This window comes from Dendrobates tinctorius, unplaced genomic scaffold, assembly GCF_039654945.1.
Source record: "Dendrobates tinctorius isolate UK_male_01 unplaced genomic scaffold, ASM3965494v1 ptg000200l, whole genome shotgun sequence".
Lineage (NCBI taxonomy): Eukaryota > Metazoa > Chordata > Amphibia > Anura > Dendrobatidae > Dendrobates > Dendrobates tinctorius.
Genome location: NW_027361867.1, coordinates 2,722,442 through 2,750,422, shown reverse-complemented (window position 1 = coordinate 2,750,422; position 27,981 = coordinate 2,722,442). Strand labels below are relative to the sequence as shown.

Below are 27,981 nucleotides of genomic sequence, written 5' to 3'. Positions count from 1 at the left end.
ATGGTGCTGCGGTTAGAAAATAGGATGAGTAACGCCAAGTAAGTATTTGTCCCCCTTGTTAGGTGTTCTTGGTCCTTCTGGATACATTTTACACCATAATTACTAATATAGAGCTTCACTCTCTCTTTTTCCCGCAGAGCGGGTAAGGGAAAGCCCTAAACACTGTTTTTTTTTCTACTCTATCTCCACTCAGAGAAATAGTAGTTCTACAGAGCATTAACCCTCTCCTCTTTCCGGACTGTCTGTGGACCCCAGTACAATTATAAAAATGATTACTGGTATATATATATATTTTTCTAAGTTTGTTAATATTCCTCTCAGAAATATTTATATAGAACCAATCATTCCTTTGTCCTAAAGAAATCATCCCCTGACATGATTTGCTATCCTCAGGTGGTGTTAATAACGCTGCTGAAGGAGTGAGTTTTTAAACTTTGGGATGTGACTTACACCGGTCGCTGTATAATCTGACTCTGTGCGGGAGATGTAACAGCCGTGTGGTATTGGGAGAAGCGCCGTGTGCTCCTCCTGCGGTGCGATCCTGAGTGTGTGCACAATATTGCGGGTGTGGAGCACATCGTCCTTCCCACTCTGCCACTGAGCTTTTACAGATGAGTGATTCCCTTTTTTTTTATAATAAGCCAAACCTGAGATTTAAAAAAAATGTATATTATTTTTTTATTAATAAAACATTTATTTTTAATTGATTAAAATTTAGATCCTTACAATTTAATGTTTATCTAATGGTTTATTTCATCCTATGTCTCTTCCACATCGGATCCGCGTGCAGGAGCTTGTTAGTATAGCCGAGTGGTCCGATTGTCGGGCGGCAGAGCTGGAGGAAGCTGAGGCAGATCTCTAGGAGTTCGTGTCCGAGATTTGCTTTTCTTGCTCAGTATATATGTGTTTTTTATTTTTCCTTATTTTTTTCCTTTTGTTCACCACCTGTGAAATTATAATAGACAAGTCAATATAAGAACAGCTTCTAACTCTTACTATGAATATTTATACTGTCTGCTAACTATGAACTTTGACATCTGTCATCTGACTGGAGCTCATTTTTTTAAATCTGTGTGTACTTAATGCACCACCTGTGTATGCGTCATGTGGTAATTCCTGAAGAACAGGTTCAAAAAACCTTGAAATGAGTAGAATAAACCACTGTCAAACTTTATTACCCTTCCGGAATGTCATCAATTGGGCAGCGCGGATGAAATCCACGTATTCCTTTGCAAAGTTATGGAAACTATTGAAGCAGGCCAAAAGTAAAAAAAAAGTTTTTAAAAATATTAAAAAAATAAAAAAATATAACAGTTCAGATCCCCCCCCTTTCGCACCATTCAAAATAAAACAAAAGAAAAATAAAACATACACAAGTTTGGTATCGCCGCGTTCAGAATAGCCCGATCTATCAATAAAGAAAGGAACAACCCGATCACTAGACGGCGTAGTGAGAAAAAAAGGCAAAATGCCAGAATTAAGGTTTTTTTGTCACCGCTACATTGCATTAAAATGTAATAACGGATGATCAAAAAATCGTATCTGCACCAAAATGGTATCAATAAAAACATCAGCTGGGCACACAAACAATAAGCCCTCACCCAACCCCAAATCACGAAAATGGAGCAATTTTTTCCCAACAATTTTTGGATTTTTTTACCACTTAAATACAAAAGAACTGAGACCTGTCTGGTGTCTATGAACCTGTAATGACTTGGAGAATCATAATGGCAGGGCAGTCTTAGCGTTTGGTGAATATGGTAAAATGAAAATCCAAAAGAAGTTGTGGAGTTACACTTTTTTGCAATTTCACTGCCCTTGGAATTTTTTTCCCATTTTTGAGTACACGATATGGTGAAACCAATGATGTCATTCCAAAGCACAACTTGTCCCGCAAAAAACAAGCCCTCACATGGCCATACTGACGGAAACATAAAAAAGTTATGGCTGTGGGAAGAAGGGGAGCGGAAAACAGAATCGCAAAAACGAAAAAGGGCAAGGTCTCTAAGGGGTTAACAAACCCCTATTTTTCCTTCCCCATTCTCCTCCTTAACCCTTTCTCCCCTTTATTCTGCCTCTCTCTTTCATGACTTTACATTTCTCTTTTTTGCTGTTGTTTGGTTCTTGTCTGTATTACTGGGTATTTATAATCTGTCTCCCCTTTTTCTTTACCTCATTTATGTAAATAAATCTTTAATAAAAACTACTTTACCATAAAAGGCGCCCGCTGTGCGCCCGAGGACGCGGCTGATCTGTGCCGATTTGGGGCTTTTTCTTCTCTTCTATGTGTCTAAAATCGCAGGTAAAAACTGCAGAAACTTTATTAAGTGCAGAATCAAAGCTTTTCTGTCCTCTAAAAAGCGCAATAAAAACGCGGCTTCACATCTGCACCAAGAACGCATCAAATAAGGGGGAGAAGATCGTTATTGGAGATGGTGCGGATCCTGCAGAAAACAAAAAACACCGTTTTTCTGCAATGTGTGAACACGGCCTTACAGGCACAAATAAGCCGGATGTCGTATAGTGACGCTACATAAAGATGAGAACGTTCTGGAAGCTCCGACTGTGAATGACGGCACAAAAAATAATCCCCAGGTCCCACGCACGTTGGACCAGAGAGCCATGAATCCACCTGCTCATCTCTAGTCCCAACTGTCCCAGATACAGCGGTCAGTCCCAGATTTGGGTCTACGCCCTGCAGTCTCAGGCGTCTGCTGAATTTCCCTCACTACCAGCGTCCCTCTGACAACTCCTCCTGCTGGGGGAGAAAGCAGTGGTAAATGGCCGTGGATTAGGGTGAGGCCAAAATTTGCTGCTATGTGCATCTCATGATCTGTGCCTCTTTCTGTGCTTCAAAAGTTGTGAGGTGTGCACAGTTACTTGGTGTAACATTGGTGGATGTGGACCCACTGCACCATCGGCCAGGCTTACTCTAGAGAGGTGTAACTAGGTGTCCACCGGGTCTTCACTAGAGCTACTGGTGCAGAGGACAGGCTGGACAGCCGGTAGACACCAGGAACTACTCCAGGGTAGTCCCCAAGACTACCTCAGCTGATTGGTGGGTCAGAGACTCGAGTGTGAGGTACAACAGGGAAAGTGAACTGCCTACGAATCAACATCAAGCAGAGGGCGGATGGTGGAGCTGCCTAATATAGGACCTGCCGGCACGGGATAGTCTGGGGAACCTAATCTGTGAAGGACACAGCAGGGTTAAATTCCTGTACAGACTGGCCAATCCCCCTAAGGCTAAATGGAAACAACATGCTGATGTGGCGCTCCTGAGGCTCAGCCGCCACAGAGGTACTGCACCTCCTCCTGAGGTGTGGTAACTCACCATTCAGGTAAGGTGGAGACTCCTGACCACACTCCAACACCTGCACCCCACACCACAAAGTAGTGTAGCAAAGCACCTTCGGCGGCTCCCTGCTTGGAGTGTAGCAAAGCACCCATTGGTGGCTCCCTGCTTGGAACACGAAACGTGCTGGGTGGTGGGTGGAGTTTAGTTTACATTAAAGAGAGCGGGGAGAGTTTGGGAGAGGAGTCAGTTGTTGAGTAAGGAAAGAGAAGAAGATCCCCGGAGAGAAGTGGATGGAAGTGCTGCAGCAGATCCCAGTGACCTGGGTCTGCTGGCACGGGAAAGGAAGAGAGAGAGAGAAACATAGACTGAAAGCCTGATTTTCCATAGAAAGAAAGATTAGTACGGAACGTGAGGAGTAAAAGAGAACAGAGGACGTGGGTTAGAAGAGAACACTTCCTAGAAGTTCTAAGCGCAAGGCCGGGGCCCGGTCCCCGAGGTTGTATGGATACTAATGGTCCTGCAGCAGACACCGGAGGAATAGAAGGAGTGACTGCTTTATTCCCACACAAGACTTGGGGGCACAACAGCAACTGGATAGTGAGCCGGGACTTAGTAGCAAGGAGTCCCCGAAGCAGGCTACAGCTGCCTGCTGTACAAGTAGAGTTCATAAAAACATCAGACACGAGGCACTCCAGTGTAACTCAGTACTAGGAGTACTTCATTTAAAGGCGCTATAAGAGGAGACGTTTAGAAAGGCACATGTTGGCGGAGTCTTGGAAAGGAGTATTCCATCTGGCCTGGAGGTTGACTGAGTCCCAGACCCGGAGGACACGGCACGGAGGTAGGCACCTGTTTGTACCACAGACTGTGAGTAAAGCTTTGGAACTACATGCCCTGGTGTCCTCCACTCATTCCTGCATCACACACACCTGGCACCGCTGCATCCCTGTGCCTACACTGCACCATTCCTGCAACGCGTCTCTACACTGCCCTGGGACTACAGCCCTGCCAATGTTTGAATAAAGATGTGAGAATTATTAATAATAATAATAATCTTTATTTATATAGCGCCAACATATTCCGCAGCGCTTTACAGTTTAACAGTTTCAAAACACAAGCCATAAGTAACAACGTTAACAATACAATAATTAAAGCAAAATAAGACGAAATAAGACGACCCTGCTCGTGAGAGCTTACAATCTACAATGAGGTGAGGGAGATACAGAGTACAGGTGTGTATTTACAATTGTATATTTACAATGAAGGTCCAGCCATCTTGAGGGAGTGAAGGATGGATGGAGATAGTGAATGGGCTACACACGCACACTTACACATAGAATGACTTTGATCAGTGAACGTGATAAGCCACTCTGAACAAATGTGTTTTGAGGGAGCGCCTAAAACTATGCAAATTGAGGTTAGTCCTAATTTCTTGGGGTAGAGCATTCCAGAGGATAGGAGCAGCATGGGAGAAGTCTTGGAGTCGGGAGTGGGAGGTACGGATTAGTGCAGAGGTTAGTCGAAAGTCATTTGCAGAGCGCAGCGATCGGCTATGCCGATAGACAGAAATGAGGGAAAAGATGTAGGGGGGTGCCGCACCGTGGAGAGCTTTGTGGGTGAGAACAAGTACTTTGAATTGGATCCTATAATGAATGGGCAGCCAGTGTAATGACTGACGAAGAGAGGACACGTCCGAGTACCGATTAGCCAGATGGACAACCCTGGCTGCTGCATTAAGTATGGACTGGAGAGGGGATAGAGTTGAGTGACGGGGAGGCCAATTAATAGAGCATTGCAGTAATCCAGGCGGGAGTGGATCAATGCTACAGTGAGGGTTTTTGTTGTTTCCATGGTGAGAAAAGGGTGGATTCTAGAGATGTTCTTTAGGTGTAAGCGGCAAGAGTGGGAAAGAGATTGTATATGGGATGTGAAGGAGAGATTGGTGTCAAACATAACGCCTAGACAGCGTGCCTGCTGCCGGGGTGTTATTGTGGTACCACCCACAGAGAGGGAAATGTCTGATTTAGGGAGGTTAGTAGCTGGTGGGAGAATTGAACAAAAATATGCAGATGATGAACCAGACACCAGCAGTTGTCAATTAAGAGTAAGAAGAAGAAAAGTAGAAAATGTGAAGAATGACAGAAAGCAATGTATTGCTAGAAAATGTGTTACTATTTGCTTCCATGGCACTTTAAATTAGGTAGCATAACTTTAAATATTGATAGACAGTTGAACTGTTTGTAACGTTCAAGAAACAGTGCCTCCCACATTGGGAAGTTTCGTATAAGACATGTTCATTATGCAATATAAAAATGTGTATGTTCCTGTATTGTCAACTTTGTTTCCCTTGCAGCCTGCGGACATGCTGTGTTTAACGGGGGGGTATGTGGCACCCCTGAGGCTCAGCTGCCACAGAGGTACTGCACCTCCTCCTGAGGTGTGGTACCCCACCATTCAGGTAACTTGGAGACTCCTGACCACACTCCAACACCTGCACCCCACACCACAATGTAGTGTAGAAAAGCACCTTCGGCGGCTCCCTGCTTGGAGTGCAGCAAAGCACCCATTGGTGGCTCCCTGCTTGGAACACGAAACGTGCTGGGTGGTGGGTGGAGTTTAGTTTACATTAAAGAGAGCGGGGAGAGTTTGGGAGAGGAGTCAGTTGTTGAGTAAGGAAAGAGAAGAAGATCCCCGGAGAGAGGGATAGATGGATGGAAGTGCTGCAGCATCTGTTTGTACCACAGACTGTGAGTAAAGCTTTGGAACTACATGCCCTGGTGTCCTCCACTCATTCCTGCATCACACACACCTGGCACCGCTGCATCCCTGTGCCTACACTGCACCATTCCTGCAACGCATCTCTACACTGCCCTGGGACTACAGCCCTGCCTGTGGAGGGCTATAACATCAATGCTGCACCACACCATCTGTCCCAGAGGATCTGTCTGCAGCGTCGGTTTACATCTCTATTGCCGAACGCCACAGGTGGCATCACGAATCACTCATAAACTTTCATCACTCTAAGCACACTGCAACAACTCCTTTTACAATGGGCACCCAGGGCCACGGGCCGGGTCCCAGCTGCCGTGACATCTCCCATTGAAGCTCATTGGGCCCGGTACTGAGTACCCCACAGCCCTGGGAGGGCGACCCAACTTTGGCGTCACGAACAGGATGACGAGATCCGATGCCATCGGGTTCTGTGTGCCTAAGACTCAAATCTTTTGAAATGTGCAGAAGACCCAATTCAATAGACTGTAAAATGAACGCTAAAAATGGCCGCCGGTGTGGTGAAGAAGGGTGTGACAATATGGGTGGTCCTAAGAAAAGAGCGCAGACTGTCCTGGGCCTCCCCTGTCTGAACTTCTATGCGACAGCAACATGACCCACCCCCCTAGGGGTTTGTATACTGGCTTGGTATGGAGGAGTAGGAAGAAGACGCCGCCCTTAGAAGGAGGGTCGAGAGCCAGTGGCGGGAAAAGAGCCCAGGCAGGAAGAATGCGAGAACGCCATATTGGAAGGAGAAGGGAGGAGGCCTGCGGAGCGCGAGGAGGTTGAGCTGAATCTCCCCGGCGCAATGGCTGAAGGCTCTGACCCGGCTTCCAGGATGAACCGCCAGCAGCTGGAAGACGAGATTGCCCAGCTGACGCACCGTTTACGACTGAGACAGGAAGCCTTATGGACCTTGAATCTGCAGCGTGCCCAGGAGGGGCCTACACCCGCGGTACCCCAGTCACCGGTACCCGCCATCGCTGCACCGGATCTCCCCCAGGCAAACCCTGTAGAGCCTGCGACTGCTGCAATACCACCTGCAGCATCCTTTGCAATCTCTCCATTACCATCGCCGCTGTGTGAGGCTTTGGGAGTTGAAGCGGAGGAAGAGGAGCTCCCGTCTGGACCTGACACGGCCGCGCAGGTCCCACCGGAGGCCCCCGCGGACCGGGAGCCGCCATCTGTTCCACCGCCGTCACTCATATCTACCCGGGCAGCCCTGACTACCACCGTTGCCACCAGGACCCGCACCGTGCCTGCACCGGAGCCGAGACTGCACCGCCGGGAGGCACTAGGTATAGATGCTGGCCCTCCTAACGGGCTACCCCCCGAATTCTCATTGTCGGAGGCTGGCCTGCTGGAGCTTGAAATGGGGGTATTGGACGAGTTGTCCAGGGGCATTAGGCTGACGGAGATGGGAAGGTGGAAGAAATCCCTGCTGAGGAGGGTGCGGTTGGAATAGGCGCGCACCACACGACACCTTCAGGGCTTGGACGAGTCTAGGCTGCTTCGGGACATTGAAACGCATCATGGGTTCTCTTGGCCGCAGCTGCAAAACCCCCGTGTAGCCTCCTACCTACGTCAACAACAGGCCACGGCATCCCTAGATGTTAGACCAAGGACCAGAGCAGCAGTGCACCCAGAGGATGAAGAACATTATCCATTGATACCAGCTGCCACTCCTACCGACTTACTGATGGCAGAGACATCACCAGCAACAGCTGATATGCCTACCCCTGCTGTACCTCAGGCAGCAGCTGTCTCCAGAATTCCTACCGAGGATCAGCGATTCATCAACCCATCTGGATACCCAGAGCATCTCCCCTGGAAGCAGCCCAAGCAACCAGCTTCCAGAACCGCAGGAGGGGATAACCAGCCATAATGTTGATTTAAACTAACTTTTGTTACCCAGGAGGGTATTTCCACCGTAGTGCTTGTTTTTCTATTTTGGTTATCATGTTTTTGTTTTCTTGTTTTTTCCCATTGGATCCAGTTGTTGCCCAGTTTGATTGGTAGCCGTTACACTTGAACTGTGGAGATCATGGACGCTGAGTGATCCAGAACTGCTAATGTAAATAGTTTGCACCTCTTTAGGTGCTCTCTCTTGGTTTTACATAGGAACCTTCCCTTGGAACAAGGACTACCTCGTTATAAGGACATTTCCAGACATGATGGCCGGTCCAATGTCTACTCTTTGCACTTAGAAATAATGCTTAGTATTTTTGAACAAGAAACTAGAAAGTGATAGTGTGTAGTGAAAGTATTAATGACAGATTTTATAGGGTTTAATTGAGAAAGAAATATAGTGAATGTTTTACAATGTTTGAATAAAGATGTGAGAATTATTAATAATAATAATAATAATCTTTATTTATATAGCGCCAACATATTCCGCAGCGCTTTACAGTTTAACAGTTTCAAAACACAAGCCATAAGTAACAACGTTAACAATACAATAATTAAAGCAAAATAAGACGAAATAAGACGACCCTGCTCGTGAGAGCTTACAATCTACAATGAGGTGAGGGAGATACAAAGTACAGGTGTGTATTTACAATTGTATATTTACAATGAAGGTCCAGCCATCTTGAGGGAGTGAAGGATGGATGGAGATAGTGAATGGGCTACACACGCACACTTACACATAGAATGACTTTGATTAGTGAACGTGATAAGCCACTCTGAACAAATGTGTTTTGAGGGAGCGCCTAAAACTATGCAAATTGAGGTTAGTCCTAATTTCTTGGGGTAGAGCATTCCAGAGGATAGGAGCAGCATGGGAGAAGTCTTGGAGTCGGTAGTGGGAGGTACGGATTAGTGCAGAGGTTAGTCGAAAGTCATTTGCAGAGCGCAGCGATCGGCTAGGCCGATAGACAGAAATGAGGGAAAAGATGTAGGGGGGTGCCGCACCGTGGAGAGCTTTGTGGGTGAGAACAAGTACTTTGAATTGGATCCTATAATGAATGGGCAGCCAGTGTAATGACTGACGAAGAGAGGACACGTCCGAGTACCGATTAGCCAGATGGACAACCCTGGCTGCTGCATTAAGTATGGACTGGAGAGGGGATAGAGTCGAGTGACGGGGAGGCCAATTAATAGAGCATTGCAGTAATCCAGGCGGGAGTGGATCAATGCTACAGTGAGGGTTTTTGTTGTTTCCATGGTGAGAAAAGGGTGGATTCTAGAGATGTTCTTTAGGTGTAAGCGGCAAGAGTGGGAAAGAGATTGTATATGGGATGTGAAGGAGAGATTGGTGTCAAACATAACGCCTAGACAGCGTGCCTGCTGCCGGGGTGTTATTGTGGTACCACCCACAGAGAGGGAAATGTCTGATTTAGGGAGGTTAGTAGCTGGTGGGAGAATTGAACAAAAATATGCAGATGATGAACCAGACACCAGCAGTTGTCAATTAAGAGTAAGAAGAAGAAAAGTAGAAAATGTGAAGAATGACAGAAAGCAATGTATTGCTAGAAAATGTGTTACTATTTGCTTCCATGGCACTTTAAATTAGGTAGCATAACTTTAAATATTGATAGACAGTTGAACTGTTTGTAACGTTCAAGAAACAGTGCCTCCCACATTGGGAAGTTTCGTATAAGACATGTTCATTATGCAATATAAAAATGTGTATGTTCCTGTATTGTCAACTTTGTTTCCCTTGCAGCCTGCGGACGTACTGTGTTTAACGGGGGGGTATGTGGCACCCCTGAGGCTCAGCTGCCACAGAGGTACTGCACCTCCTCCTGAGGTGTGGTACCCCACCATTCAGGTAACTTGGAGACTCCTGACCACACTCCAACACCTGCACCCCACACCACAATGTAGTGTAGAAAAGCACCTTCGGCGGCTCCCTGCTTGGAGTGCAGCAAAGCACCCATTGGTGGCTCCCTGCTTGGAACACGAAACGTGCTGGGTGGTGGGTGGAGTTTAGTTTACATTAAAGAGAGCGGGGAGAGTTTGGGAGAGGAGTCAGTTGTTGAGTAAGGAAAGAGAAGATCCCCGGAGAGAGGGGGGTTAGATGGATGGAAGTGCTGCAGCAGATCCCAGTGACCTGGGTCTGCTGGCACGGGAAAGGAAGAGAGAGAGAGAGCAACATAGACTGAAAGCCTGATTTTCCAAAGAAAGAAAGATTAGTAAGGAACGTGAGCAGTAAAAGAGAACAGAGGACGTGGGTTAAAAGAGAACCCTTCCTAGAAGTTCTAAGCGCAAGGCCGGAGCCCGATCCCCGAGGTTGTATAGATACTAATGTGTTATGAATGAGTCACCGGAGGAGGAGAAAACAAAAATACAAGCTAAGTCCAGAAAACCAGAGAGGTTGGTAGCTATCAGATTGCAGACCCCAGATCCTATACACCACAACTAACAGTAGCCATGGGGGGTTCCTACGGTGCCCTAGACCCCTCGTCACAGCCGGAGAACTACATAAGCCTAAAGAAGGAAAGGGGAAATCTAAACTGCCCCAGAGCAGACCCCAAAGCAAGAGATAGCCCCCAACATATATTGTCGGTGAAATACAGATGAAAACACAAACACAGACAGAAAGACAGGCTGAGCAAACGATGGGGCCCAACTAACTAGATAGGACAGGACAGAAAAGATGCTGGCTGCAATCCGCAAAAAACCCTACCAAAAATGTCCCAACCATCTGATAGGGAAAAAGGCCCTGAAGTCGCTAGACTTCAAAATCACTATATCAGCACTCAGGTATATTCTGAAAACAGAGCAAAGAGATAAACTGATCAGAGACAAAAATGGAATTCAGCCAGTCCCAACCAGGACTGGCTGAATATAAACACTAAGGAAACCAGACAAAATCTCATGGAATAATAGCAGGGCAAAAACTTAGCTTTTAGTAGACAGGAACTAAACTGGATGCAAAAGCTCAGAGCAGAAAGGATCACCAGCAGCCCTGCAGGGCGTCGGCTGCCTTATATCCACTCAGAAATTCCATATGTCCAATCACACTTCGCCTGTTCAGATGACAGGTTCTTCCCATCCCAATCAATTTCACTACCTCTCTTCACCAGCAGAGGGAGTTCATCAGACATCAAAGGTGAAGGGGAGAATGAACTCACAACACTAATGGTCCTGCAGCAGACACCGGAGGAATAGAAGGAGTGACCGCTTTATTCCCACACAAGACTTGGGGGCACAACAGCAACTGGATAGTGAGCCGGGACTTAGTAGCAAGGAGTCCCCGAAGCAGGCTACAGCTGTCTGCTGTACAAGTAGTGTTCATAAGAACATTGGACAGGAGGAACTCCAGTGTAACTCATTACTAGGAGTACTTCATTTAAAGGCGCTATAAGAGGAGACGTTCAGAAAGGTACGAGTGTTGGAAAGGAGTATTCCATCTGGCCTGGAGGTTGACTGAGTCCCTGACCTGGAGGACACGGCATGGAGGCAGGCACCTGTTTGTACAACAGACTGTGAGTAAAGCTTTGGAACGACATGCCCTGGTGTCCTCCACTCATTCCCGCGTCACACACACCTGGCACCGCTGCATCCCTGTGCCTACACTGCACCATTCCTGCAACGCGTCTCTACACTGCCCTGGGACTACAGCCCTGCCTGTGGAGGGCTATAACATCACTGCTGCACCACACCATCTGTCCCACAGGATCTGTCTGCAGCGTCGGCTTAAATCTGTATTGCCGAACACCACAGGTGGCGTCACGAATCACTCATAAACTTTCATCACTCTAAGCACACTGCAACAACTCCTTTTACAATGGGCACCCAGGGCCACGGGCCGGGTCCCAGCTGCCGTGACATCTCCCATTGAAGCTCATAGGGCCTGGTTCCGAGTACCCCGTAGCCCTGGGAGGTCGACCCACTGAGAAGCTGCAGTGACCATAGTGAGAAGAGAGGCACTGACAAGGCATGTGAGGCACCATCATAACATCTGGTTAGGAGCCCACTCAGATGTCCTTGGGCTGAACCCCTCGCTGCACCTCGGAACACATGTAATATTATCTTCACAGCAAGTAGTAAAGAAATCAGTGACACCTGTAAGATAAAAATGCCCATTACACTCATAGATGACTTCCCTGATGGGTACAGGGTCTGAAATGGGGTAACCTTAGGGGGTCGTATGTTGTCCACAAACATCGGGGGCTTTACAATTGGCCCCCACAAGCTAGGACTGCCAAATTAGTGCTCCAAAAGCAAAACAGTGACTCTCCCCATTGGAACCCAGCCATGTGCAGTCATTCCTGACCTCAGGTTTATGGAGAAATTTCCGTGTAAATTATGGCTCCATTTTACTCTCTGTGAAATAGAAAAATTTGAGTCTAAAACAATTCACCTCGTACACACACGGCTCCGCTCCGTACACCTCGTACACACACGGCTCCGCTCCGTACACCTCGTACACACACAGCTCCGCTCCGTACACCTCGTACACACACGTCTCCGCTCCGTACACCTCGTACACACACGTCTCTGCTCTGTACACCTCGTACACACACGTGTCCGCTCCGTACACCTTGTACACACAGGGCTGTGCTCCTTACACCTCATACACACAGGGCTCGGCACCGTACACCTCATACATGACTCCGCTCCGTCCATCTCGTACACACACGGCTCCGCTCCGTACACCTAGTTCACACAGGGCTGTGCTCCTTACACCTTGTACACATGCGGCTCCGCTCTGTACACCTCGTACACAAAGGCCTCCACACCGCACACCTTCTACACACATGGCTCCGCTCCGTACACCTCGTACACACACGGCTCCGCTCCGTACACCTCGTACACACACGTCTCCGCTCCGTACACCTTGTACACACAGGGCTGTGCTCCTTACACCTCATACACACAGGGCTCGGCACCGTACACCTCATACATGACTCCGCTCCGTACATCTCGTACACACACGGCTCCGCTCCGTACACCTAGTTCACACAGGGCTGTGCTCCTTACACCTCGTACACATGCGGCTCCGCTCTGTATACCTCGTACACAAAGGCCTCCACACCGCACACCTTCTACACACATGCCTCCGCTCCGTACACCTCGTACACACACGGCTCCGCTCCGTACACCTCGCACACACACGGCTCCGCTCTGTACACCTCGTACACAAAGGGCTCCGCACCGCACACCTTGTACACACACAGCTCCACTCCGTACACCTCGTACACACACGGCTCCGCTCCGTACACCTCGTACACACACGGCTCCGCTCCGTACATCTCGTACACACACGGCTCCGCTCTGTACACCTCGTACACAAAGGGCTCCGCACCGCACACCTTATACACACACGGCTCCGCTCCGTACACCTCGTACACACACGGCTCCGCTCCGTACACCTCGTACACACACGGCTCCGCTCCGTACACACACGGCTCCGCTCCATACACCTCGTACACACACGGCTCCGCTCCGTACACCTCGTACACACAGGGCTCCGCTCTGTACACCTCGTACACAAGCGGCTCCGCTCCGTGCACCTCGTACACACACGGCTCCGCTCCGTACACCTCGTACACACACGGCTCCGCTCCGTACACCTCGTACAAACACGGCTCCGCTCCGTACACCTCGTACACACACGTCTCCACTCTGTACACCTCGTACACACACAGCTGTGCTCCTTACACCTCGTACACACAGGGCTCCTCACCGTACACCTCATACATGACTCCGCTCCGTACATCTCGTACACACACGGCTCCGCTCCGTACACCTCGTACACACATGGCTCCGCTCCGTACACCTCGTACACACACGGCTCCGCTCTGTACACCTCGTACACAAAGGGCTCCGCACCGCACACCTTGTACACACACCGCTCCGTACACCTCGTACACACACGGCTCCGCTCCGTACACCTCGTACACACACGGCTCCGCTCCGTACACCTCGTACACACACGGCTCCGCTCTGTACACCTCGTACACAAAGGGCTCCACACCGCACACCTTGTACACACGGCTCCGCTCCGTACACCTCGTACACACACGGCTCCGCTCCGTACACCTCGTACACACACGGCTCTGCTCCCTACACCTCGTACACACACGGCTCTGCTCCCTACACCTCGTACACACACGGCTCTGCTCCCTACACCTCGTACACACACGGCTCCGCTCTGTACACCTCGTACACACACGGCTCCGCTCCGTACACCTCGTACACACACGGCTCCGCTCTGTACACCTCGTACACAAGCGGCTCCGCTCCGTACACCTCGTACACACACGGCTCCACTCCGTACACCTCGTACACACACGTCACCGCTCCGTACACCTCGTACACACACGGCTCCGCTCCGTACACCTCGTGCACACACGGCTCCGCTCTGTACACCTCGTACACAAAGGGCTCCACACCGCACACCTTGTACACACACGGCTCCGCTCCGTACACCTCGTACACACACGGCTCCGCTCCGTACACCTCGTACACACACGTCTCCGCTCTGTACACCTCGTACACACACGGCTGTGCTCCTTACACCTCGTACACACAGGGCTCCGCACCGTACACCTCATACATGACTCCGCTCCGTACATCTCGTACACACACGGCTCCGCTCCGTACACCTAGTACACACAGGGCTGCGCTCCTTACACCTCGTACACACGCGGCTCCGCTCTGTACACCTCGTACACAAAGGGCTCCGCACCGCACACCTCGTACACACACGGCTCCGCTCCGTACACCTCGTACACACACGGCTCCGCTCCGTACACCTCGTACACAAAGGGCTCCGCTCCGTACACGTCATACACACACGGCTCCGCTCCCTACACCTCATACACAGGGCTCTGCTACATCCACCCTGTAAACCCCTCCTGACCCCACACAGAAACTTCCCCTCATCCAGCACCATGACAACCAGCACAGCAGAGTCCTGCCCACACTGAGGCCCTTGATCATGTGACCCCTGACTCCTCCCCTCCTGTGACCTCATCACAGGTCCTGTGTGCACAGAGCAGTCATATATGTGGAGTGCGGCTCTGCAGGTTAGTGATGGGCAGTCCGGCTCTTCTGGCTCATTTCCCCACTTTTCTCCCTCCTGTCCCTTCACTATAAAGCCTGGGCCTCATTATACAGCTGTACAGGGGTCTAGTGAAGGCTTTTTAGCCCTTTCCTCAGACTGTAGCTCCTGGGCACAGGCCCTCACTCCTGTCCCTTCACTATAAAGCCTGGGCCTCATTATACAGCTGTACAGGGGTCTAGTGAAGGCTTTTTAGCCCTTTCCTCAGACTGTAGCTCCTGGGATCAGGCCCTCACTCCTGTCCCTTCACTATAAAGCCTGGGCCTCATTATACAGCTGTGCAGGGGTCTAGTGAAGGCTTTGTAGCCCTTTCCTCAGACTGTAGCTCCTGGGCACAGGCCCTCACTCCTGTCCCTTCACTATAAAGCCTGGGCCTCATTATACAGCAGTACAGGGGTCTAGTGAAGGCTTTTTAACCCTTTCCTCAGACTGTAGCTCCTGGGAACAGGCCCTCACTCCTGTCCCTTCACTATAAAGCCTGGGCCTCATTATACAGCTGTACAGGGGTCTAGTGAATGCTTTTTAGCCCTTTCCTCAGACTAGCTCCTGGGATCAGGCCCTCACTCCTGTCCCTTCACTATAAAGCCTGGGCCTCATTGTACAGGGGTCTTGTGAAGGCTTTTTAGCCCTTTCCTCAGACTGTAGCTCCTGGGCACAGGCCCTCACTCATGTCCCTTCACTATAAAGCCTGGGCCTCATTATACAGCTGTACAGGGCTCTAGTGAAGGCTTTTTAGCCCTTTCCTCAGACTGTAGCTCCGGGGAACAGGCCCTCACTCCTTTCCCTCCACTATAAAGCCTGGGCCTCATTATACAGCTGTACAGGGGTCTAGTGAAGGCTTTTTAGCCCTTTCCTCAGACTGTAGCTCCTGGGATCAGGCCCTCACTCCTGTCCCTTCACTATAAAGCCTGGGCCTCATTATACAGCTGTGCAGGGGTCTAGTGAAGGCTTTGTAGCCCTTTCCTCAGACTGTAGCTCCTGGGCACAGGCCCTCACTCCTGTCCCTTCACTATAAAGCCTGGGCCTCATTATACAGCAGTACAGGGGTCTAGTGAAGGCTTTTTAACCCTTTCCTCAGACTGTAGCTCCTGGGAACAGGCCCTCACTCCTGTCCCTTCACTATAAAGCCTGGGCCTCATTATACAGCTGTACAGGGGTCTAGTGAATGCTTTTTAGCCCTTTCCTCAGACTGTAGCTCCTGGGATCAGGCCCTCACTCCTGTCCCTTCACTATAAAGCCTGGGCCTCATTGTACAGCTGTACAGGGGTCTTGTGAAGGCTTTTTAGCCCTTTCCTCAGACTGTAGCTCCTGGGCACAGGCCCTCACTCATGTCCCTTCACTATAAACCCTGGGCCTCATTATACAGCTGTACAGGGCTCTAGTGAAGGCTTTTTAGCCCTTTCCTCAGACTGTAGCTCCTGGGAACAGGCCCTCACTCCTTTCCCTCCACTATAAAGCCTGGGCCTCATTATACAGCTGTACAGGGGTCTAGTGAAGGCTTTTTAGCCCTTTCCTCAGACTGTAGCTCCTGGGAACAGACCCTCACTTCTGTCCCTTCACTATAAAGCCTGGGCCTCATTATACAGCTGTACAGGGGTCTAGTGAAGGCTTTTTAGCCCTTTCCTCACACTGTAGCTCCTTGGAACAGGCCCTCTCTCCTGTCCCTTCACTATAAAGCCTGGACCTCATTATATAGCTGTTCCGGGGTCTAGTGAAGGCTTTTTAGCCCTTTCCTCAGTCTGTATCTCCTGGGAACAGGCCTTCACTCCTGTCCCTTCACTATAAAGCCTGGGCCTCATTATACAGCTGTACAGGGGTCTAGTGAAGGCTTTTTAACCCTTTCCTCAGACTGTAGCTCCTGGGAACAGGCCCTCACTCCTGTCCCTTCACTATAAAGCCTGGGCCTCATTATACAGCTGTACAGGGGTCTAGTGAATGCTTTTTAGCCCTTTCCTCAGACTGTAGCTCCTGGGAACAGGCCCTCACTCCTGTCCCTTCACTATAAAGCCTGGGCCTCATTATACAGCTGTACAGGGGTCTAGTGAATGCTTTTTAGCCCTTTCCTCAGACTGTAGCTCCTGGGAACAGACCCTCACTCATGTCCCTTCACTATAAAGCCTGGGCCTCATTATACAGCTGTACAGGGCTCTAGTGAAGGCTTTTTAGCCCTTTCCTCAGACTGTAGCTCCTGGGAACAGGCCCTCACTCCTTTCCCTCCACTATAAAGCCTGGTCCTCATTATACAGCTGTACAGGGGTCTAGTGAAGGCTTTTTAGCCCTTTCCTCAGACTGTAGCTCCTGGGAACAGACCCTCACTTCTGTCCCTTCACTATAAAGCCTGGGCCTCATTATACAGCTGTACAGGGGTCTAGTGAAGGCTTTTTAGCCCTTTCCTCAGACTGTAGCTCCTTGGAACAGGCCCTCTCTCCTGTCCCTTCACTATAAAGCCTGGACCTCATTATATAGCTGTTCCGGGGTCTAGTGAAGGCTTTTTAGCCCTTTCCTCAGTCTGTATCTCCTGGGAACAGGCCTTCACTCCTGTCCCTTCACTATAAAGCCTGGGCCTCATTATACAGCTGTACAGGGGTCTAGTGAAGGCTTTTTAGCCATTTCCACAGACTGTAGCTCCTGGGAACAGGCCCTCACTCCTGTCCCTTCACTATAAAGCCTGGGCCTCATTATACAGCTGTACAGGGGTCTAGTGAAGGCTTTTTAGCCCTTTCCTCAGACTGTAGCTCCTGGGAACAGGCCCGTGTGGAGATTTCCTTCTGAACAGCATCTGCGTCCTGCCTAAGGCTTGCCCCTTGCTGACCGGGGGGTTTTGCCCTCCTCTGCTCAAGTTAAGGCAGGGCACATCGTTGAAGTTTCTGTGGAGGACTGCTGCGGGCGCCTTCTTCCTCCACCTTCAGTGATGTCCCCAGGCGCGACCAGTCAGCGACGCGGGATTTCCGTTACAGACAGACAGAATTAGACGATTATATATAGCTGACCCATGAAAGTGCTGTTAGGCCGTCGTCAGAGTTTGCTCACTCCTCTCTTCAGCCTCCCGGCCATGAAGTTTTACACTTTTACTACAAATAAACTACGGACTTTCAATATGGATCGGTGAGTGCTGCAGTCCTTACTTTCTTTGGTGAAATTATATATATATAGATAGATATGTGTATGTATATAAATATTTGTCAATCATATCTCCCTACTCTGGAGATTGCTGCTGTCATTGTATTATTACACAGGATTCTTATGATGTTACATCGGATCATCTTCTTCTCATTCAGGTCTCTACAATATCAGATCCTCTCAGTGAAGATCTTCTACAAAAGAGAATTTTCCTGATTTACCCGTCAAGGATGGATATGGACAGAGACAAGATGGCAGGGAGGATATTACACCTCACCCTAGAGATCCTCTTCCGTCTCACTGGAGAGGTGAGAGATTCTGATGACGTCACATTACATCATTCTTATCTATGGGAATAACAGATGGACAGAACTGGAGAGGTGAGGACTCTGGGAATGTCTGGAGTGAGATTTATTACTGTGTCTCTCCATTACCAGGATTACACAGTGGTGAAGAAGACCTCTAGTGATCTCTGTCAGGACCCTGTGTCTGAGGGATGGGGAAGACCCCTGAGCCCAATCACGGGGCCTCCACCTCACCCCCTGATCCATGAGGACATCAATGACCAGAAGATCCTAGAACTCATCTACAAGATGACTGAGCTGCTGACTGGAGAGGTGACACTGCTGGGAATGCTGGGACATTATACAGTAACACTATGAAGGGATCGGGGGATGACGGTATCATTGTATGTGTCAGGTTCCTATAAGGTGTCAGGATGTCGCTGTCTATTTCTCCATGAAGGAGTGGGAGTATTTAGAAGAACACAACGATCTGTACAAGGACGTCATAATGGAGGTTCCCCAGCCCCTCACATCTCCAGGTAATAGACAGGACTAAATTCACACGGCCTATAATTATCTGTATGTAGAGAATGAATTCAGTCCCTGTATGTGTTTCCTCCAGATCTATCCAGTAAGAGGACAACACCAGAGAGATGTCCCCATCCTCTTCTTCCACAGGACTGTAACCAAGACGATCCCAGTGCTCCTCAGGATCATCAGGTAGATGGAGAGAAGGTGTCAGGAGATCTCCCCTATGATGTGTAGACGGCTGTGAAGGTCTTGTGCTCAGTCTTGTTTTATCCACCAGTATTATATGTTTTATACTTGTGTAATGAGAGCGGTGGAGATGGCAGGATTAGAGCTGATCATAGATGGGACTTCTCCATCTGTCGGTGACTTTTACAATATTTGTTTCAGGGTGAAGATCTGACCCATATTAATACTACAGAGACATATGTGAGGGGTGATGAGTGGTGTAAAGAGGAGATTCCCACATATGACTACCCAGGTGAGTAGTAACCACTGAATGCAGAGAAGTCACAGATTCCTCTCAGTCACCGGCTGTGGCTGCTTTATCGGTGGTGTAGTCCGGCCGTATTACCATGATCACCATTTTGCCTCTAGACCACAACATTCTCCTTCACCCAAAACTGTTCAAATGACTTTTGGCATTGAAAGCCCTTTTCTATAGAACTTACGACCTGGAGGATCCTCCTACCCCCTGGGATTAGTGTGAGGGTGATCCCTTAAAGCGAGATCTATATGATTACTTGTACCTGACCCAATATAGGCCGAGTGTGCTCTTAAAGAGTCACACCGAACACAGAGTTAGGCCGGAATCAAACTACCGTGTGTGATGCAAGAAACGCATGAGTCTCTCGCATCAACATCCGGCGCTGCCGCTGGTACTCAGGACCGGAGCTGCGGCTGCATAGAAATACATGGCTGTTGATGCGACAGACTCGTGCGAGTTGCTCACATCACACCCAGTGGTGTGATCCCGACCTTAGATGTCTAATCTTTTCTCAGTAAAGGTTTGCACACAACTGAAGTTTATTCTCAAGACAAAGAGATAGTAACTAGCCATTCTCTCCTTCACATTAGGAGACGCTGACCGTTACCTGCCCAGATCTGTAACTATAAAGCCAAATGACAGCGTACGTAGAGTGTGCTGACAAGATAGGAAATCACTTGAATAAAAATCTTATGCTGGGCCTGTAAGAGAAAGCGGAGGGTAATGATGCTGTTGGCTTCCTAGATCCCTGAGATCTTATCGGATGAATCTTCTCTCCCTTCTGTGCTGCTGAATGTCTCATGGTCCCTACAAGACCAGGTCCAGTCTTTCTGGCCAAACTTCCCTTTTATGAGCGACAACAGTAAATGTGCAGTGAGGCTAAGTGTGAATTTCTGTCCAATAACAGCAGAGTTTCCCTTTATCCTGACTTTTCAATTTGTATTAAAACCAACTAACTTCAAGGAGGATTGTGATAATCTACAGGACAAACATTCCACCTGTGCCCTGATAGATCTCTAAGGCTGGTTTCACATTTGCGTTTTTTAGCGCTGGAAAAAAACGCTAACCTGCGCATGCGTTTTTTCCCCTATATTTAACATGGGTGCGCATACATGCGCGCTTGTAAGCGCATGTATGCGATTTTCATGCGCTGCGTTTTTTTGGGGTGTGCGATTGGATTTTCCAGACGCAGCATGTTGCATTTTTTGGCCCTGCAAAAAAGCGCATGCGCACATATGCGCACGTTTTGCGCTAAAAATGGCCATTATAGCCTATGGATGCGCATATGTGCGCACTGGCATGCTCATGTAAGCGTTTTTTTGCATATGCGTTTTTTTTTTTTAACCATGGAATTTAGGGGTTTGGGTTAGAGTTAGGGTTAGTTAAGGGGGTTTAGGGTTAGGGTTAGGGTCAGGGTTGGGTTTTGGGTCAGGGTTAGGGTTAAGTATGGTTTGGTTAAGGGTTAGGGTCATGGTTAGGGTCAGGATTAGGGTTTAGTATGGTTTTGTTAAGGGTTAGGGTCAGGGTTAGGGTCAGGGTTAGGGTTAGGGTCAGGGTTAGGGTTAAGTATGGTTTTGTTAAGGATTAGGGTCAGGGTTAGGGTCAGGATTAGGGTTAAGTATGGTTTTGTTAAGGGTTAGGGTCAGGGTTAGGGTCAGGGTTAGGGTCAGGGTTAGGGTCAGGGTTAGGGTTAAGTATGGTTTTGTTAAGGGTTAGGGTCAGGGTTAGGGTTAGGGTCAGGGTTAGGGTCAGGATTAGGGTTAAGTATGGTTTGGTTAAGGGTTAGGGTCAGGGTTAGGGTCAGGGTTAGGGTTAAGTATGGTTTTGTTAAGGGTTAGGGTCAGGGTTAGGGTTAGGGTCAGGGTTAGGGTCAGGGTTAGGGTTAGGGTTAGGGTCAGGGTTAGGGTTAGGGTCAGGGTTAGGGTTAGTTAGGGTTTGGGTTAGGGTTAAGTATGATTTGGTTAGGGTCAGGGTTACGGTTAGGGTCAGGGTTAGGGTCAGGGTTAGGGTTAGTAAAGTCATGGTTTGGGTAGTGTGAGGGGCCACCTAAAAATGTTGGAAAAAAACGCAAACGCGGTAAAAACGCACTAAAAACGCATACAAACGCTTAAAAACGCTGCGTTTTTTTCATGCATGCTCATAAAAATGCTTGAAAAAAACGCAGCAGTTGTATGCTTTTGTATGCGTTTTTTCAATGCGTTTTTTTGCGGGAAAAACGCGCTGCAAAAAAAAGCAAGTGTGAAACTAGCCTCAGCTGTGCGTGGCTGATGGCTGTAATATACATTTATTCCCGCCTGCAGGAGATGTGTTGGCTCCAGCCCTGGTGTCATGGAGTCACTCCACATCATAAATTACATTGTTTTTGATCCTCAGGAATTCAGATTACTGCACAATCTCTCCTGAAATGGGGAGCAATATTATTATCTCTAATCTTCTGCTCAGGATCCATAGTAGCTCCAATGGTCCACCATAAATGAGGGCAACTCTGGTTTACTGCTGTGTAATCTGTATTTGTAGTTTTCAGTTAATGATATTCTTGTGCTCTGGGGCGGGGCTGTGGGCGGGGCTTTATGTGGTGCTCTGATTCCATATTCCTCTGTATTGGCTTATGACAGGTCGCTGACCCCTCACTGACCTGCCCCCATTATTACATAATGCATATAATAGCATTGATATTATTGTTGACTAGAGGTGTGCCCGATGTTATCGCATCGAGAGGGAAGTGTGTGTGTGTGTGTGTGTGTACATGTGGGTGTGTGTCCCGCAGCTGCCTGCGCACCCACCTCCGTGCAGTCACAGCCGGCAGGAAAGCGGGTGGTTTGCGGCCTGTGCTGGAGATGTGTGTGAGTACGTGTTTGTGTATGTACATGGTGGGCAGGCAGCGGCGGGGGGGATTCTAGCAGCGGCCAGCTGGCAGGAAAGACCGCGGCTTGCGGCCTGTGCTGGAGATGGGGTGCGGTGTCACCAGAGGGCGCCCGCACCCCATCTCCAGCACAGGCCGCAAGCCGCAGTCTTTCCTGCCGGCTGGGACAGAGGTGAGTGGACAGGCAGCGGCGGGTCCGGTGGTGGCGGGAGGGTCCCGGCGGTATCCTGGTGGTACTGTGGAAGGGCCTGGTATCACCAGCGGGTGCCATATTGGAATACCCATCACTTTGGTATTCCAATATGGCAGTTGGTGTACTTTGCGGTGCGGCGCGGTGGATTGTGGGATTCGAGGACATCCAGACGGAAGTGGATGACAGACAATTTAAGGTAAATATATATATATAGATAGAGAGAGAGATAGAGAGAGATATATATATATATATATATATATATATATATATATATATATAGAGAGAGATAGATAATGCCTATAATATTGTGGCTATTGTGAGGCTTAGAAAGAAAATTACATCCAGCAAAATGTCACCGGCGGCCCCTGCCCAGTAGCCTCTATCTCTTACTTATAGATGCTACTGCGCCGGTGGGTCGCCCTCCCAGGGCTGTGGGGTACTCGGTACAGGGCTGGTATCAGCAGGATGTGTCACAGCAGCGGTGATCAGGTCCGTGGCCCTGGGCACCCAAGTAGAAGGGGGGATGAATGGTGAAATGTAGTTGAGTAGATGAATAGTTCGTGACGCCACCTGTGGTGTTCGGCAAGTGTGATGTTAAGCCGACGCTGCATGCAGATCCTCTGGGACTGGTGATGTGTTGCAGCCAAGATGGTGAAGCTCCCCACAGGTGGAGCTGTAGTCCCAGGGCAGTGTAGATGTAGGGGTAGAGGAGAGGCGCAGGCAGTGTAGAAGCTGGTACCCAGATGTAGCGGTGTGGGGTGTGTTGGCGCAGGAATAAATGTAGGACACTGGGGTATGTAGTTCCAAAGCTTTACTCAGTCTGTTGTGCAAACAGGTGCCTGCCTCTGTGCCGTGTCCTCCGGGTCAGGGACTCGGTCAACCTCCAGGCAATATAGGATGCTCCCTTCCAACACTCCGCCATCATGTGCCTTTCTGAACGTCTCCTCTTATAGCGCCTGTAAGTGAAGTACTCCCAGTACTGAGTTACACTGGAGTTCCTCCTGTCCGATGTTCTTATGAACTTTCCTCGTACGGCAGACAGCTGTAGCCTGCTTCGGGGACTCCTTGCTTCCTAGTCCCGGCTCACTATCAATGTTGTTGTTGTGCCCCCAAGTCTGAGATGGGAGTAGCGCATTTACAGCCCACTACTCCTCCGGTGTCTGTTGCAGGACCATTAGTATCCGAACAACCTCGGAGACCGGGCCCCGGCCTTGCGCTTAGAACTTCTAGGAAGGGTTCTCCTCTGACCCACGTCCTCTGTTCTCTTTTACTCCTCACGTTCCGTGCTAGTCTTTCCTTCTTATGAAAAGTCAGGTTTCCGTTCAATGTCTTTCTCTTTCTTTCCTTTCCCGTGCCAGCAGGCTCAGATCACTGAGGTCTGCTGCAGCACCTCCTTCCTCCATCCCTCTCAGGGATCTTCTCTCTCTCACACTCTCCGACTGAATGCCTCACTGCACTCACTCAGCTCACTGAACTCACTGAACTGAAATTCTTAACCTTCCTGCTCTTTTATGTATTCTAACTCCACCCGCCTCCTAGCACGTTTCGTGTTCCAAGCAGGGAGCCGCAATGTGGCTTTGCTACACTACTGTGTGGTGAGGGGTGCAAGTGTTGGAGTGTGGTCAGGAGCTTCCACCTTACCTGGATGGTGGGGTACCACACCTCAGGAGGTGCTGCAGTACCTCGGTGGCGACTGAACCCTCAGGGGCGCCACACAGGCGCCGCCATCGCCGGTGACATTTTGCTGGATGTAATTTTTTTTCTAAGCCTCACAATAGTCACAATATTATAGGCATTATCACCAATAATATCAATGCTATTATATGCATTATGTAATAATGGGGGGCAGGTCAGTGAGGGATCAGCGACCTGTCATAAGCCAATACAGATGAATATGTAATCAGAGCACCACATAAAGCCCCACCCACAGCCCCGCCCCAGAGCACGAGAATCTCATTAACTGAAAACTACTAATACAGATTAAACAACCACAAGACGGATTTCATCACCAGGTATCACTGTAATCAGTATAATGGCGCTGACCTGACAGTGTCTGTAGGTTACTAAGCACAATCCTGCTGACAGGGGCACTTTAAGACATCTCAGCTCTGCACTATTATACACAGTTCTCTATAAATGTGTAATATTTCTTCTTGAAACTCATCTGACAGAAAATATTGGACCTTACAATAGTTTAGATTGTGACGTCACCGAGCCCCATACTCTAATTACCCCAGAGAGGTTTCACCACTAGCTGCTCATTTATTACTGATGGAGACTGTGGAGTTTGATCATTTCAGTAGTTCCTAATCAGGCCCCATTATTAGTATCTGACGTGTGTCACTTTATGTGGTGGTAAGTTTGGAATTCTTCACAAAGGATAATAGAAAACAAATGGATGTTACAGATTATTTTCCAGCTTCGCACTATACCCTATATACGATTATACACTACTGTCTGGGCACATGGCAGTGTTCAGAAGGGAAGGAGCGCCATTTAGCTATTTGAATGCAGATCTTGCTGGAATAGTTTGCAGACACAATGTATTGGGAGCACTGTTCATGGTCACCTGGCAGCTCAAAAGATGTCCACCATGAGCATGCTTGGCACTATCTTCTCTGCTTTCCATATCCCAAGGATTGCCTTGCTCATGTGAAACATGGAGGAGGCTCTGTTATGTTCTGGGGCTGCTTTGATGCATCTGGCACAGGGTGTCTAGAATCTGTGCACGGTACAATGAAATCTCAAGACTCTCAAGGGATTCTAGAGAGAAATGTGCTGCCCAATGTCAGAAAGCTTGGTCTCAGTCGCAGGTCGTGGGTCTTGCAACAGGATAATGACCCAAATACACAGCTAAAAACACCCAAGAATGGCTAAGAGTAAGACATTGGACTATGCTGAAGTGGTCTTCTATGAGCCCTGACCTAAAACCTATTGAGCAACTTTGGAAAGAGCTGAAACATGCCGTCTGGAAAAGGCGACCTTCAAACATGAGACAACTTGAGCAGTTTGCTCTTGAGTGGCCAAAATACCTGTCGAGAGGTGCAGAAGTCTCAGTGACAGTTGCAGGAATAATTTGATTGCAGTGATTGCCTCAAAAGGTTGTGCAACAAAATATTAACACTTTAGCGCCAGAAGTCAGTTTTTGCCTTCGTGATCGGGCCAATTTTTTCAACGCTGACCAGTGTCACTTTATGAGGTCATAACTCTAAAACGCTTCAAGGAATCCTGGTGACTCTGTTTTCTTGTGACATATTGTACTTTATGATAGTGGTAACATTTATTTTATATGACTTTCATTTATTTGTTAAAAAATGGAAATTTGGCAAAAAATTTTACAATTTTAATTTTTATGCCCTTATCAAAGAGTCATATCGCACAAAATAGTTAATAAGTAACATTTCCCACATGTCTACTTCACATGAGCACAATTTTGGAAATATTTTTTCATTAGGAAATTATAAGAGTTAAAAGTTGACCAGCGATTTCTCATTTTTGCAACAAAATTTACAAAACCATTTTTTTAGGGACCACTTCACATTTGAAGTGAGTTTGGGGGGTAAATATGACAGAAAATACCCACCACCAAAGTGAAATTCTTTAGCCTAACCCTAACTTTAGAATAAACCCTAACCCTAACTTTAGCCCCAACACGAACCCTAACTATAGCATTAACTGTAATCTGCCTTATCTGTTTTTCCATTGACAGATGATGGACCTGAGTGGGGACTTGTTTTTGTGAGATGAGAATTGGTATTATTTTCACCTACATAACATTGATTGGTTTCTTTTTATTTGATATTTGGGAGGCAGAATGAACAAACAGTTGAACACCACACACTACTGGCTCATCCAACAAGGTTTTCTATTAGACTGTGAACTGTCATTGTCTTGGTAAATAATTAAAGCTTTTACATAGCTTGCCATTTTTATGGACAGTTTAAGTAGAAATGTTCAAAAATATAAAACTCAGGGATGTTTTATTAAAAACTAATTGTTTTTTTCTTAGCAGATGACTGTACCAGGAGATCAGAGGGACAGATGACATCTACAATTTTTAAATCTGATGATCTTGAGATCCTACAAGATACAACTGAAGTGAATGCCATTACTCCAGATATACCATCATCCATTCACAGCAAAGATCTGTCATCTGATCCCATGAAGCAGGTCTCATCTTCTGATTCATTACTGACTACTAAGGAAAATCAAAGTCAAAAAAGAGGCATTAAAAAACAAACTGCTCCTACAGCAAAGAAGTCATTTTCATGTTCAGAATGTGGGAAATATTTTAACAAGAAATCAAAATTGGTTAATCACCATAGAACTCACACAGGGGAGAAGCCTTTTTCATGTTCAGAATGTGGGAAATGTTTTAACAAGAAATCAAAATTGGTTAATCACCAGAGAACTCACACGGGGGAGAAGCCTTTTTCATGTTCAGAATGTGGGAAATGTTTTAACCAGAAAGTGAATCTTGTTCAACACCAAAAAACTCACACAGGGGAGAAGCCTTTTTCATGTTCAGAATGTGGGAAATGTTTTAACCTGAAAGGGAATCTTGTTAAGCACCAAAGAACTCACACAGGAGAGAAGCAATATTCATGTTCAGAATGTGGGGAATGTTTTGCAGTTAAATCACTGCTTGTTTCTCACCAGAGAACTCACACAGGGGAGAAGCCTTTTTCATGTTCAGAATGTGGGAAATGTTTTAACAAGAAATCAAAATTGGTTAATCACCAGAGAACTCACACGGGGGAGAAGCCTTTTTCATGTTCAGAATGTGGGAAATGTTTTAACCAGAAAGTGAATCTTGTTCAACACCAAAAAACTCACACGGGGGAGAAGCCTTTTTCATGTTCAGAATGTGGGAAATGTTTTAACCTGAAAGGGAATCTTGTTAAGCACCAAAGAACTCACACAGGAGAGAAGCAATATTCATGTTCAGAATGTGGGGAATGTTTTGCAGTTAAATCACTGCTTGTTTCTCACCAGAGAACTCACACAGGGGAGAAGCCTTTTTCATGTTCAGAATGTGGGAAATGTTTTAAACGGAAAACACATCTTGATCGCCATCAAAGAAACCACACAGGGGAGAAGCTTTTTTCCTGTTCAGAATGTGGGAAATGCTTTAACGAGAAATCAAATTTTGTTATTCACTATAGAACCCACACAGGGGAGAAGCCTTTTTCTTGTACAGAATGTGGGAAATGTTTTAACAAGAAATCAGATTTAGTTATGCACCAGAGAATCCACACAGGGGAGAAGCCTTTTTTCTGTTCAGAATGTGGGAAATGTTTTGCGCACAAATCATATTTTGTTAAGCATCAGAGCAGTCACACAGGGGAGAAGCCTTTTTCATTTTCTTAATGTGGGAAATATTTTACTTGGAAATCAACTGTTAATAAACATCAGAGATGTCA

General features: G+C 47.9%; 1 protein-coding gene across 1 annotated transcript; it reads left to right on the top strand.

Moving 5' to 3' along the window:
- LOC141056827 (uncharacterized) lies at positions 1-27,981 on the top strand. The gene is made up of 7 exons (XM_073553300.1): positions 1-38; positions 138-142; positions 394-419; positions 18,903-19,026; positions 19,110-19,207; positions 19,406-19,496; positions 26,571-27,981. Exons 1-7 carry the CDS (start codon positions 1-3, stop codon positions 27,926-27,928), a joined length of 1,740 nt encoding a protein of 579 aa, XP_073409401.1. The 3' UTR covers positions 27,929-27,981.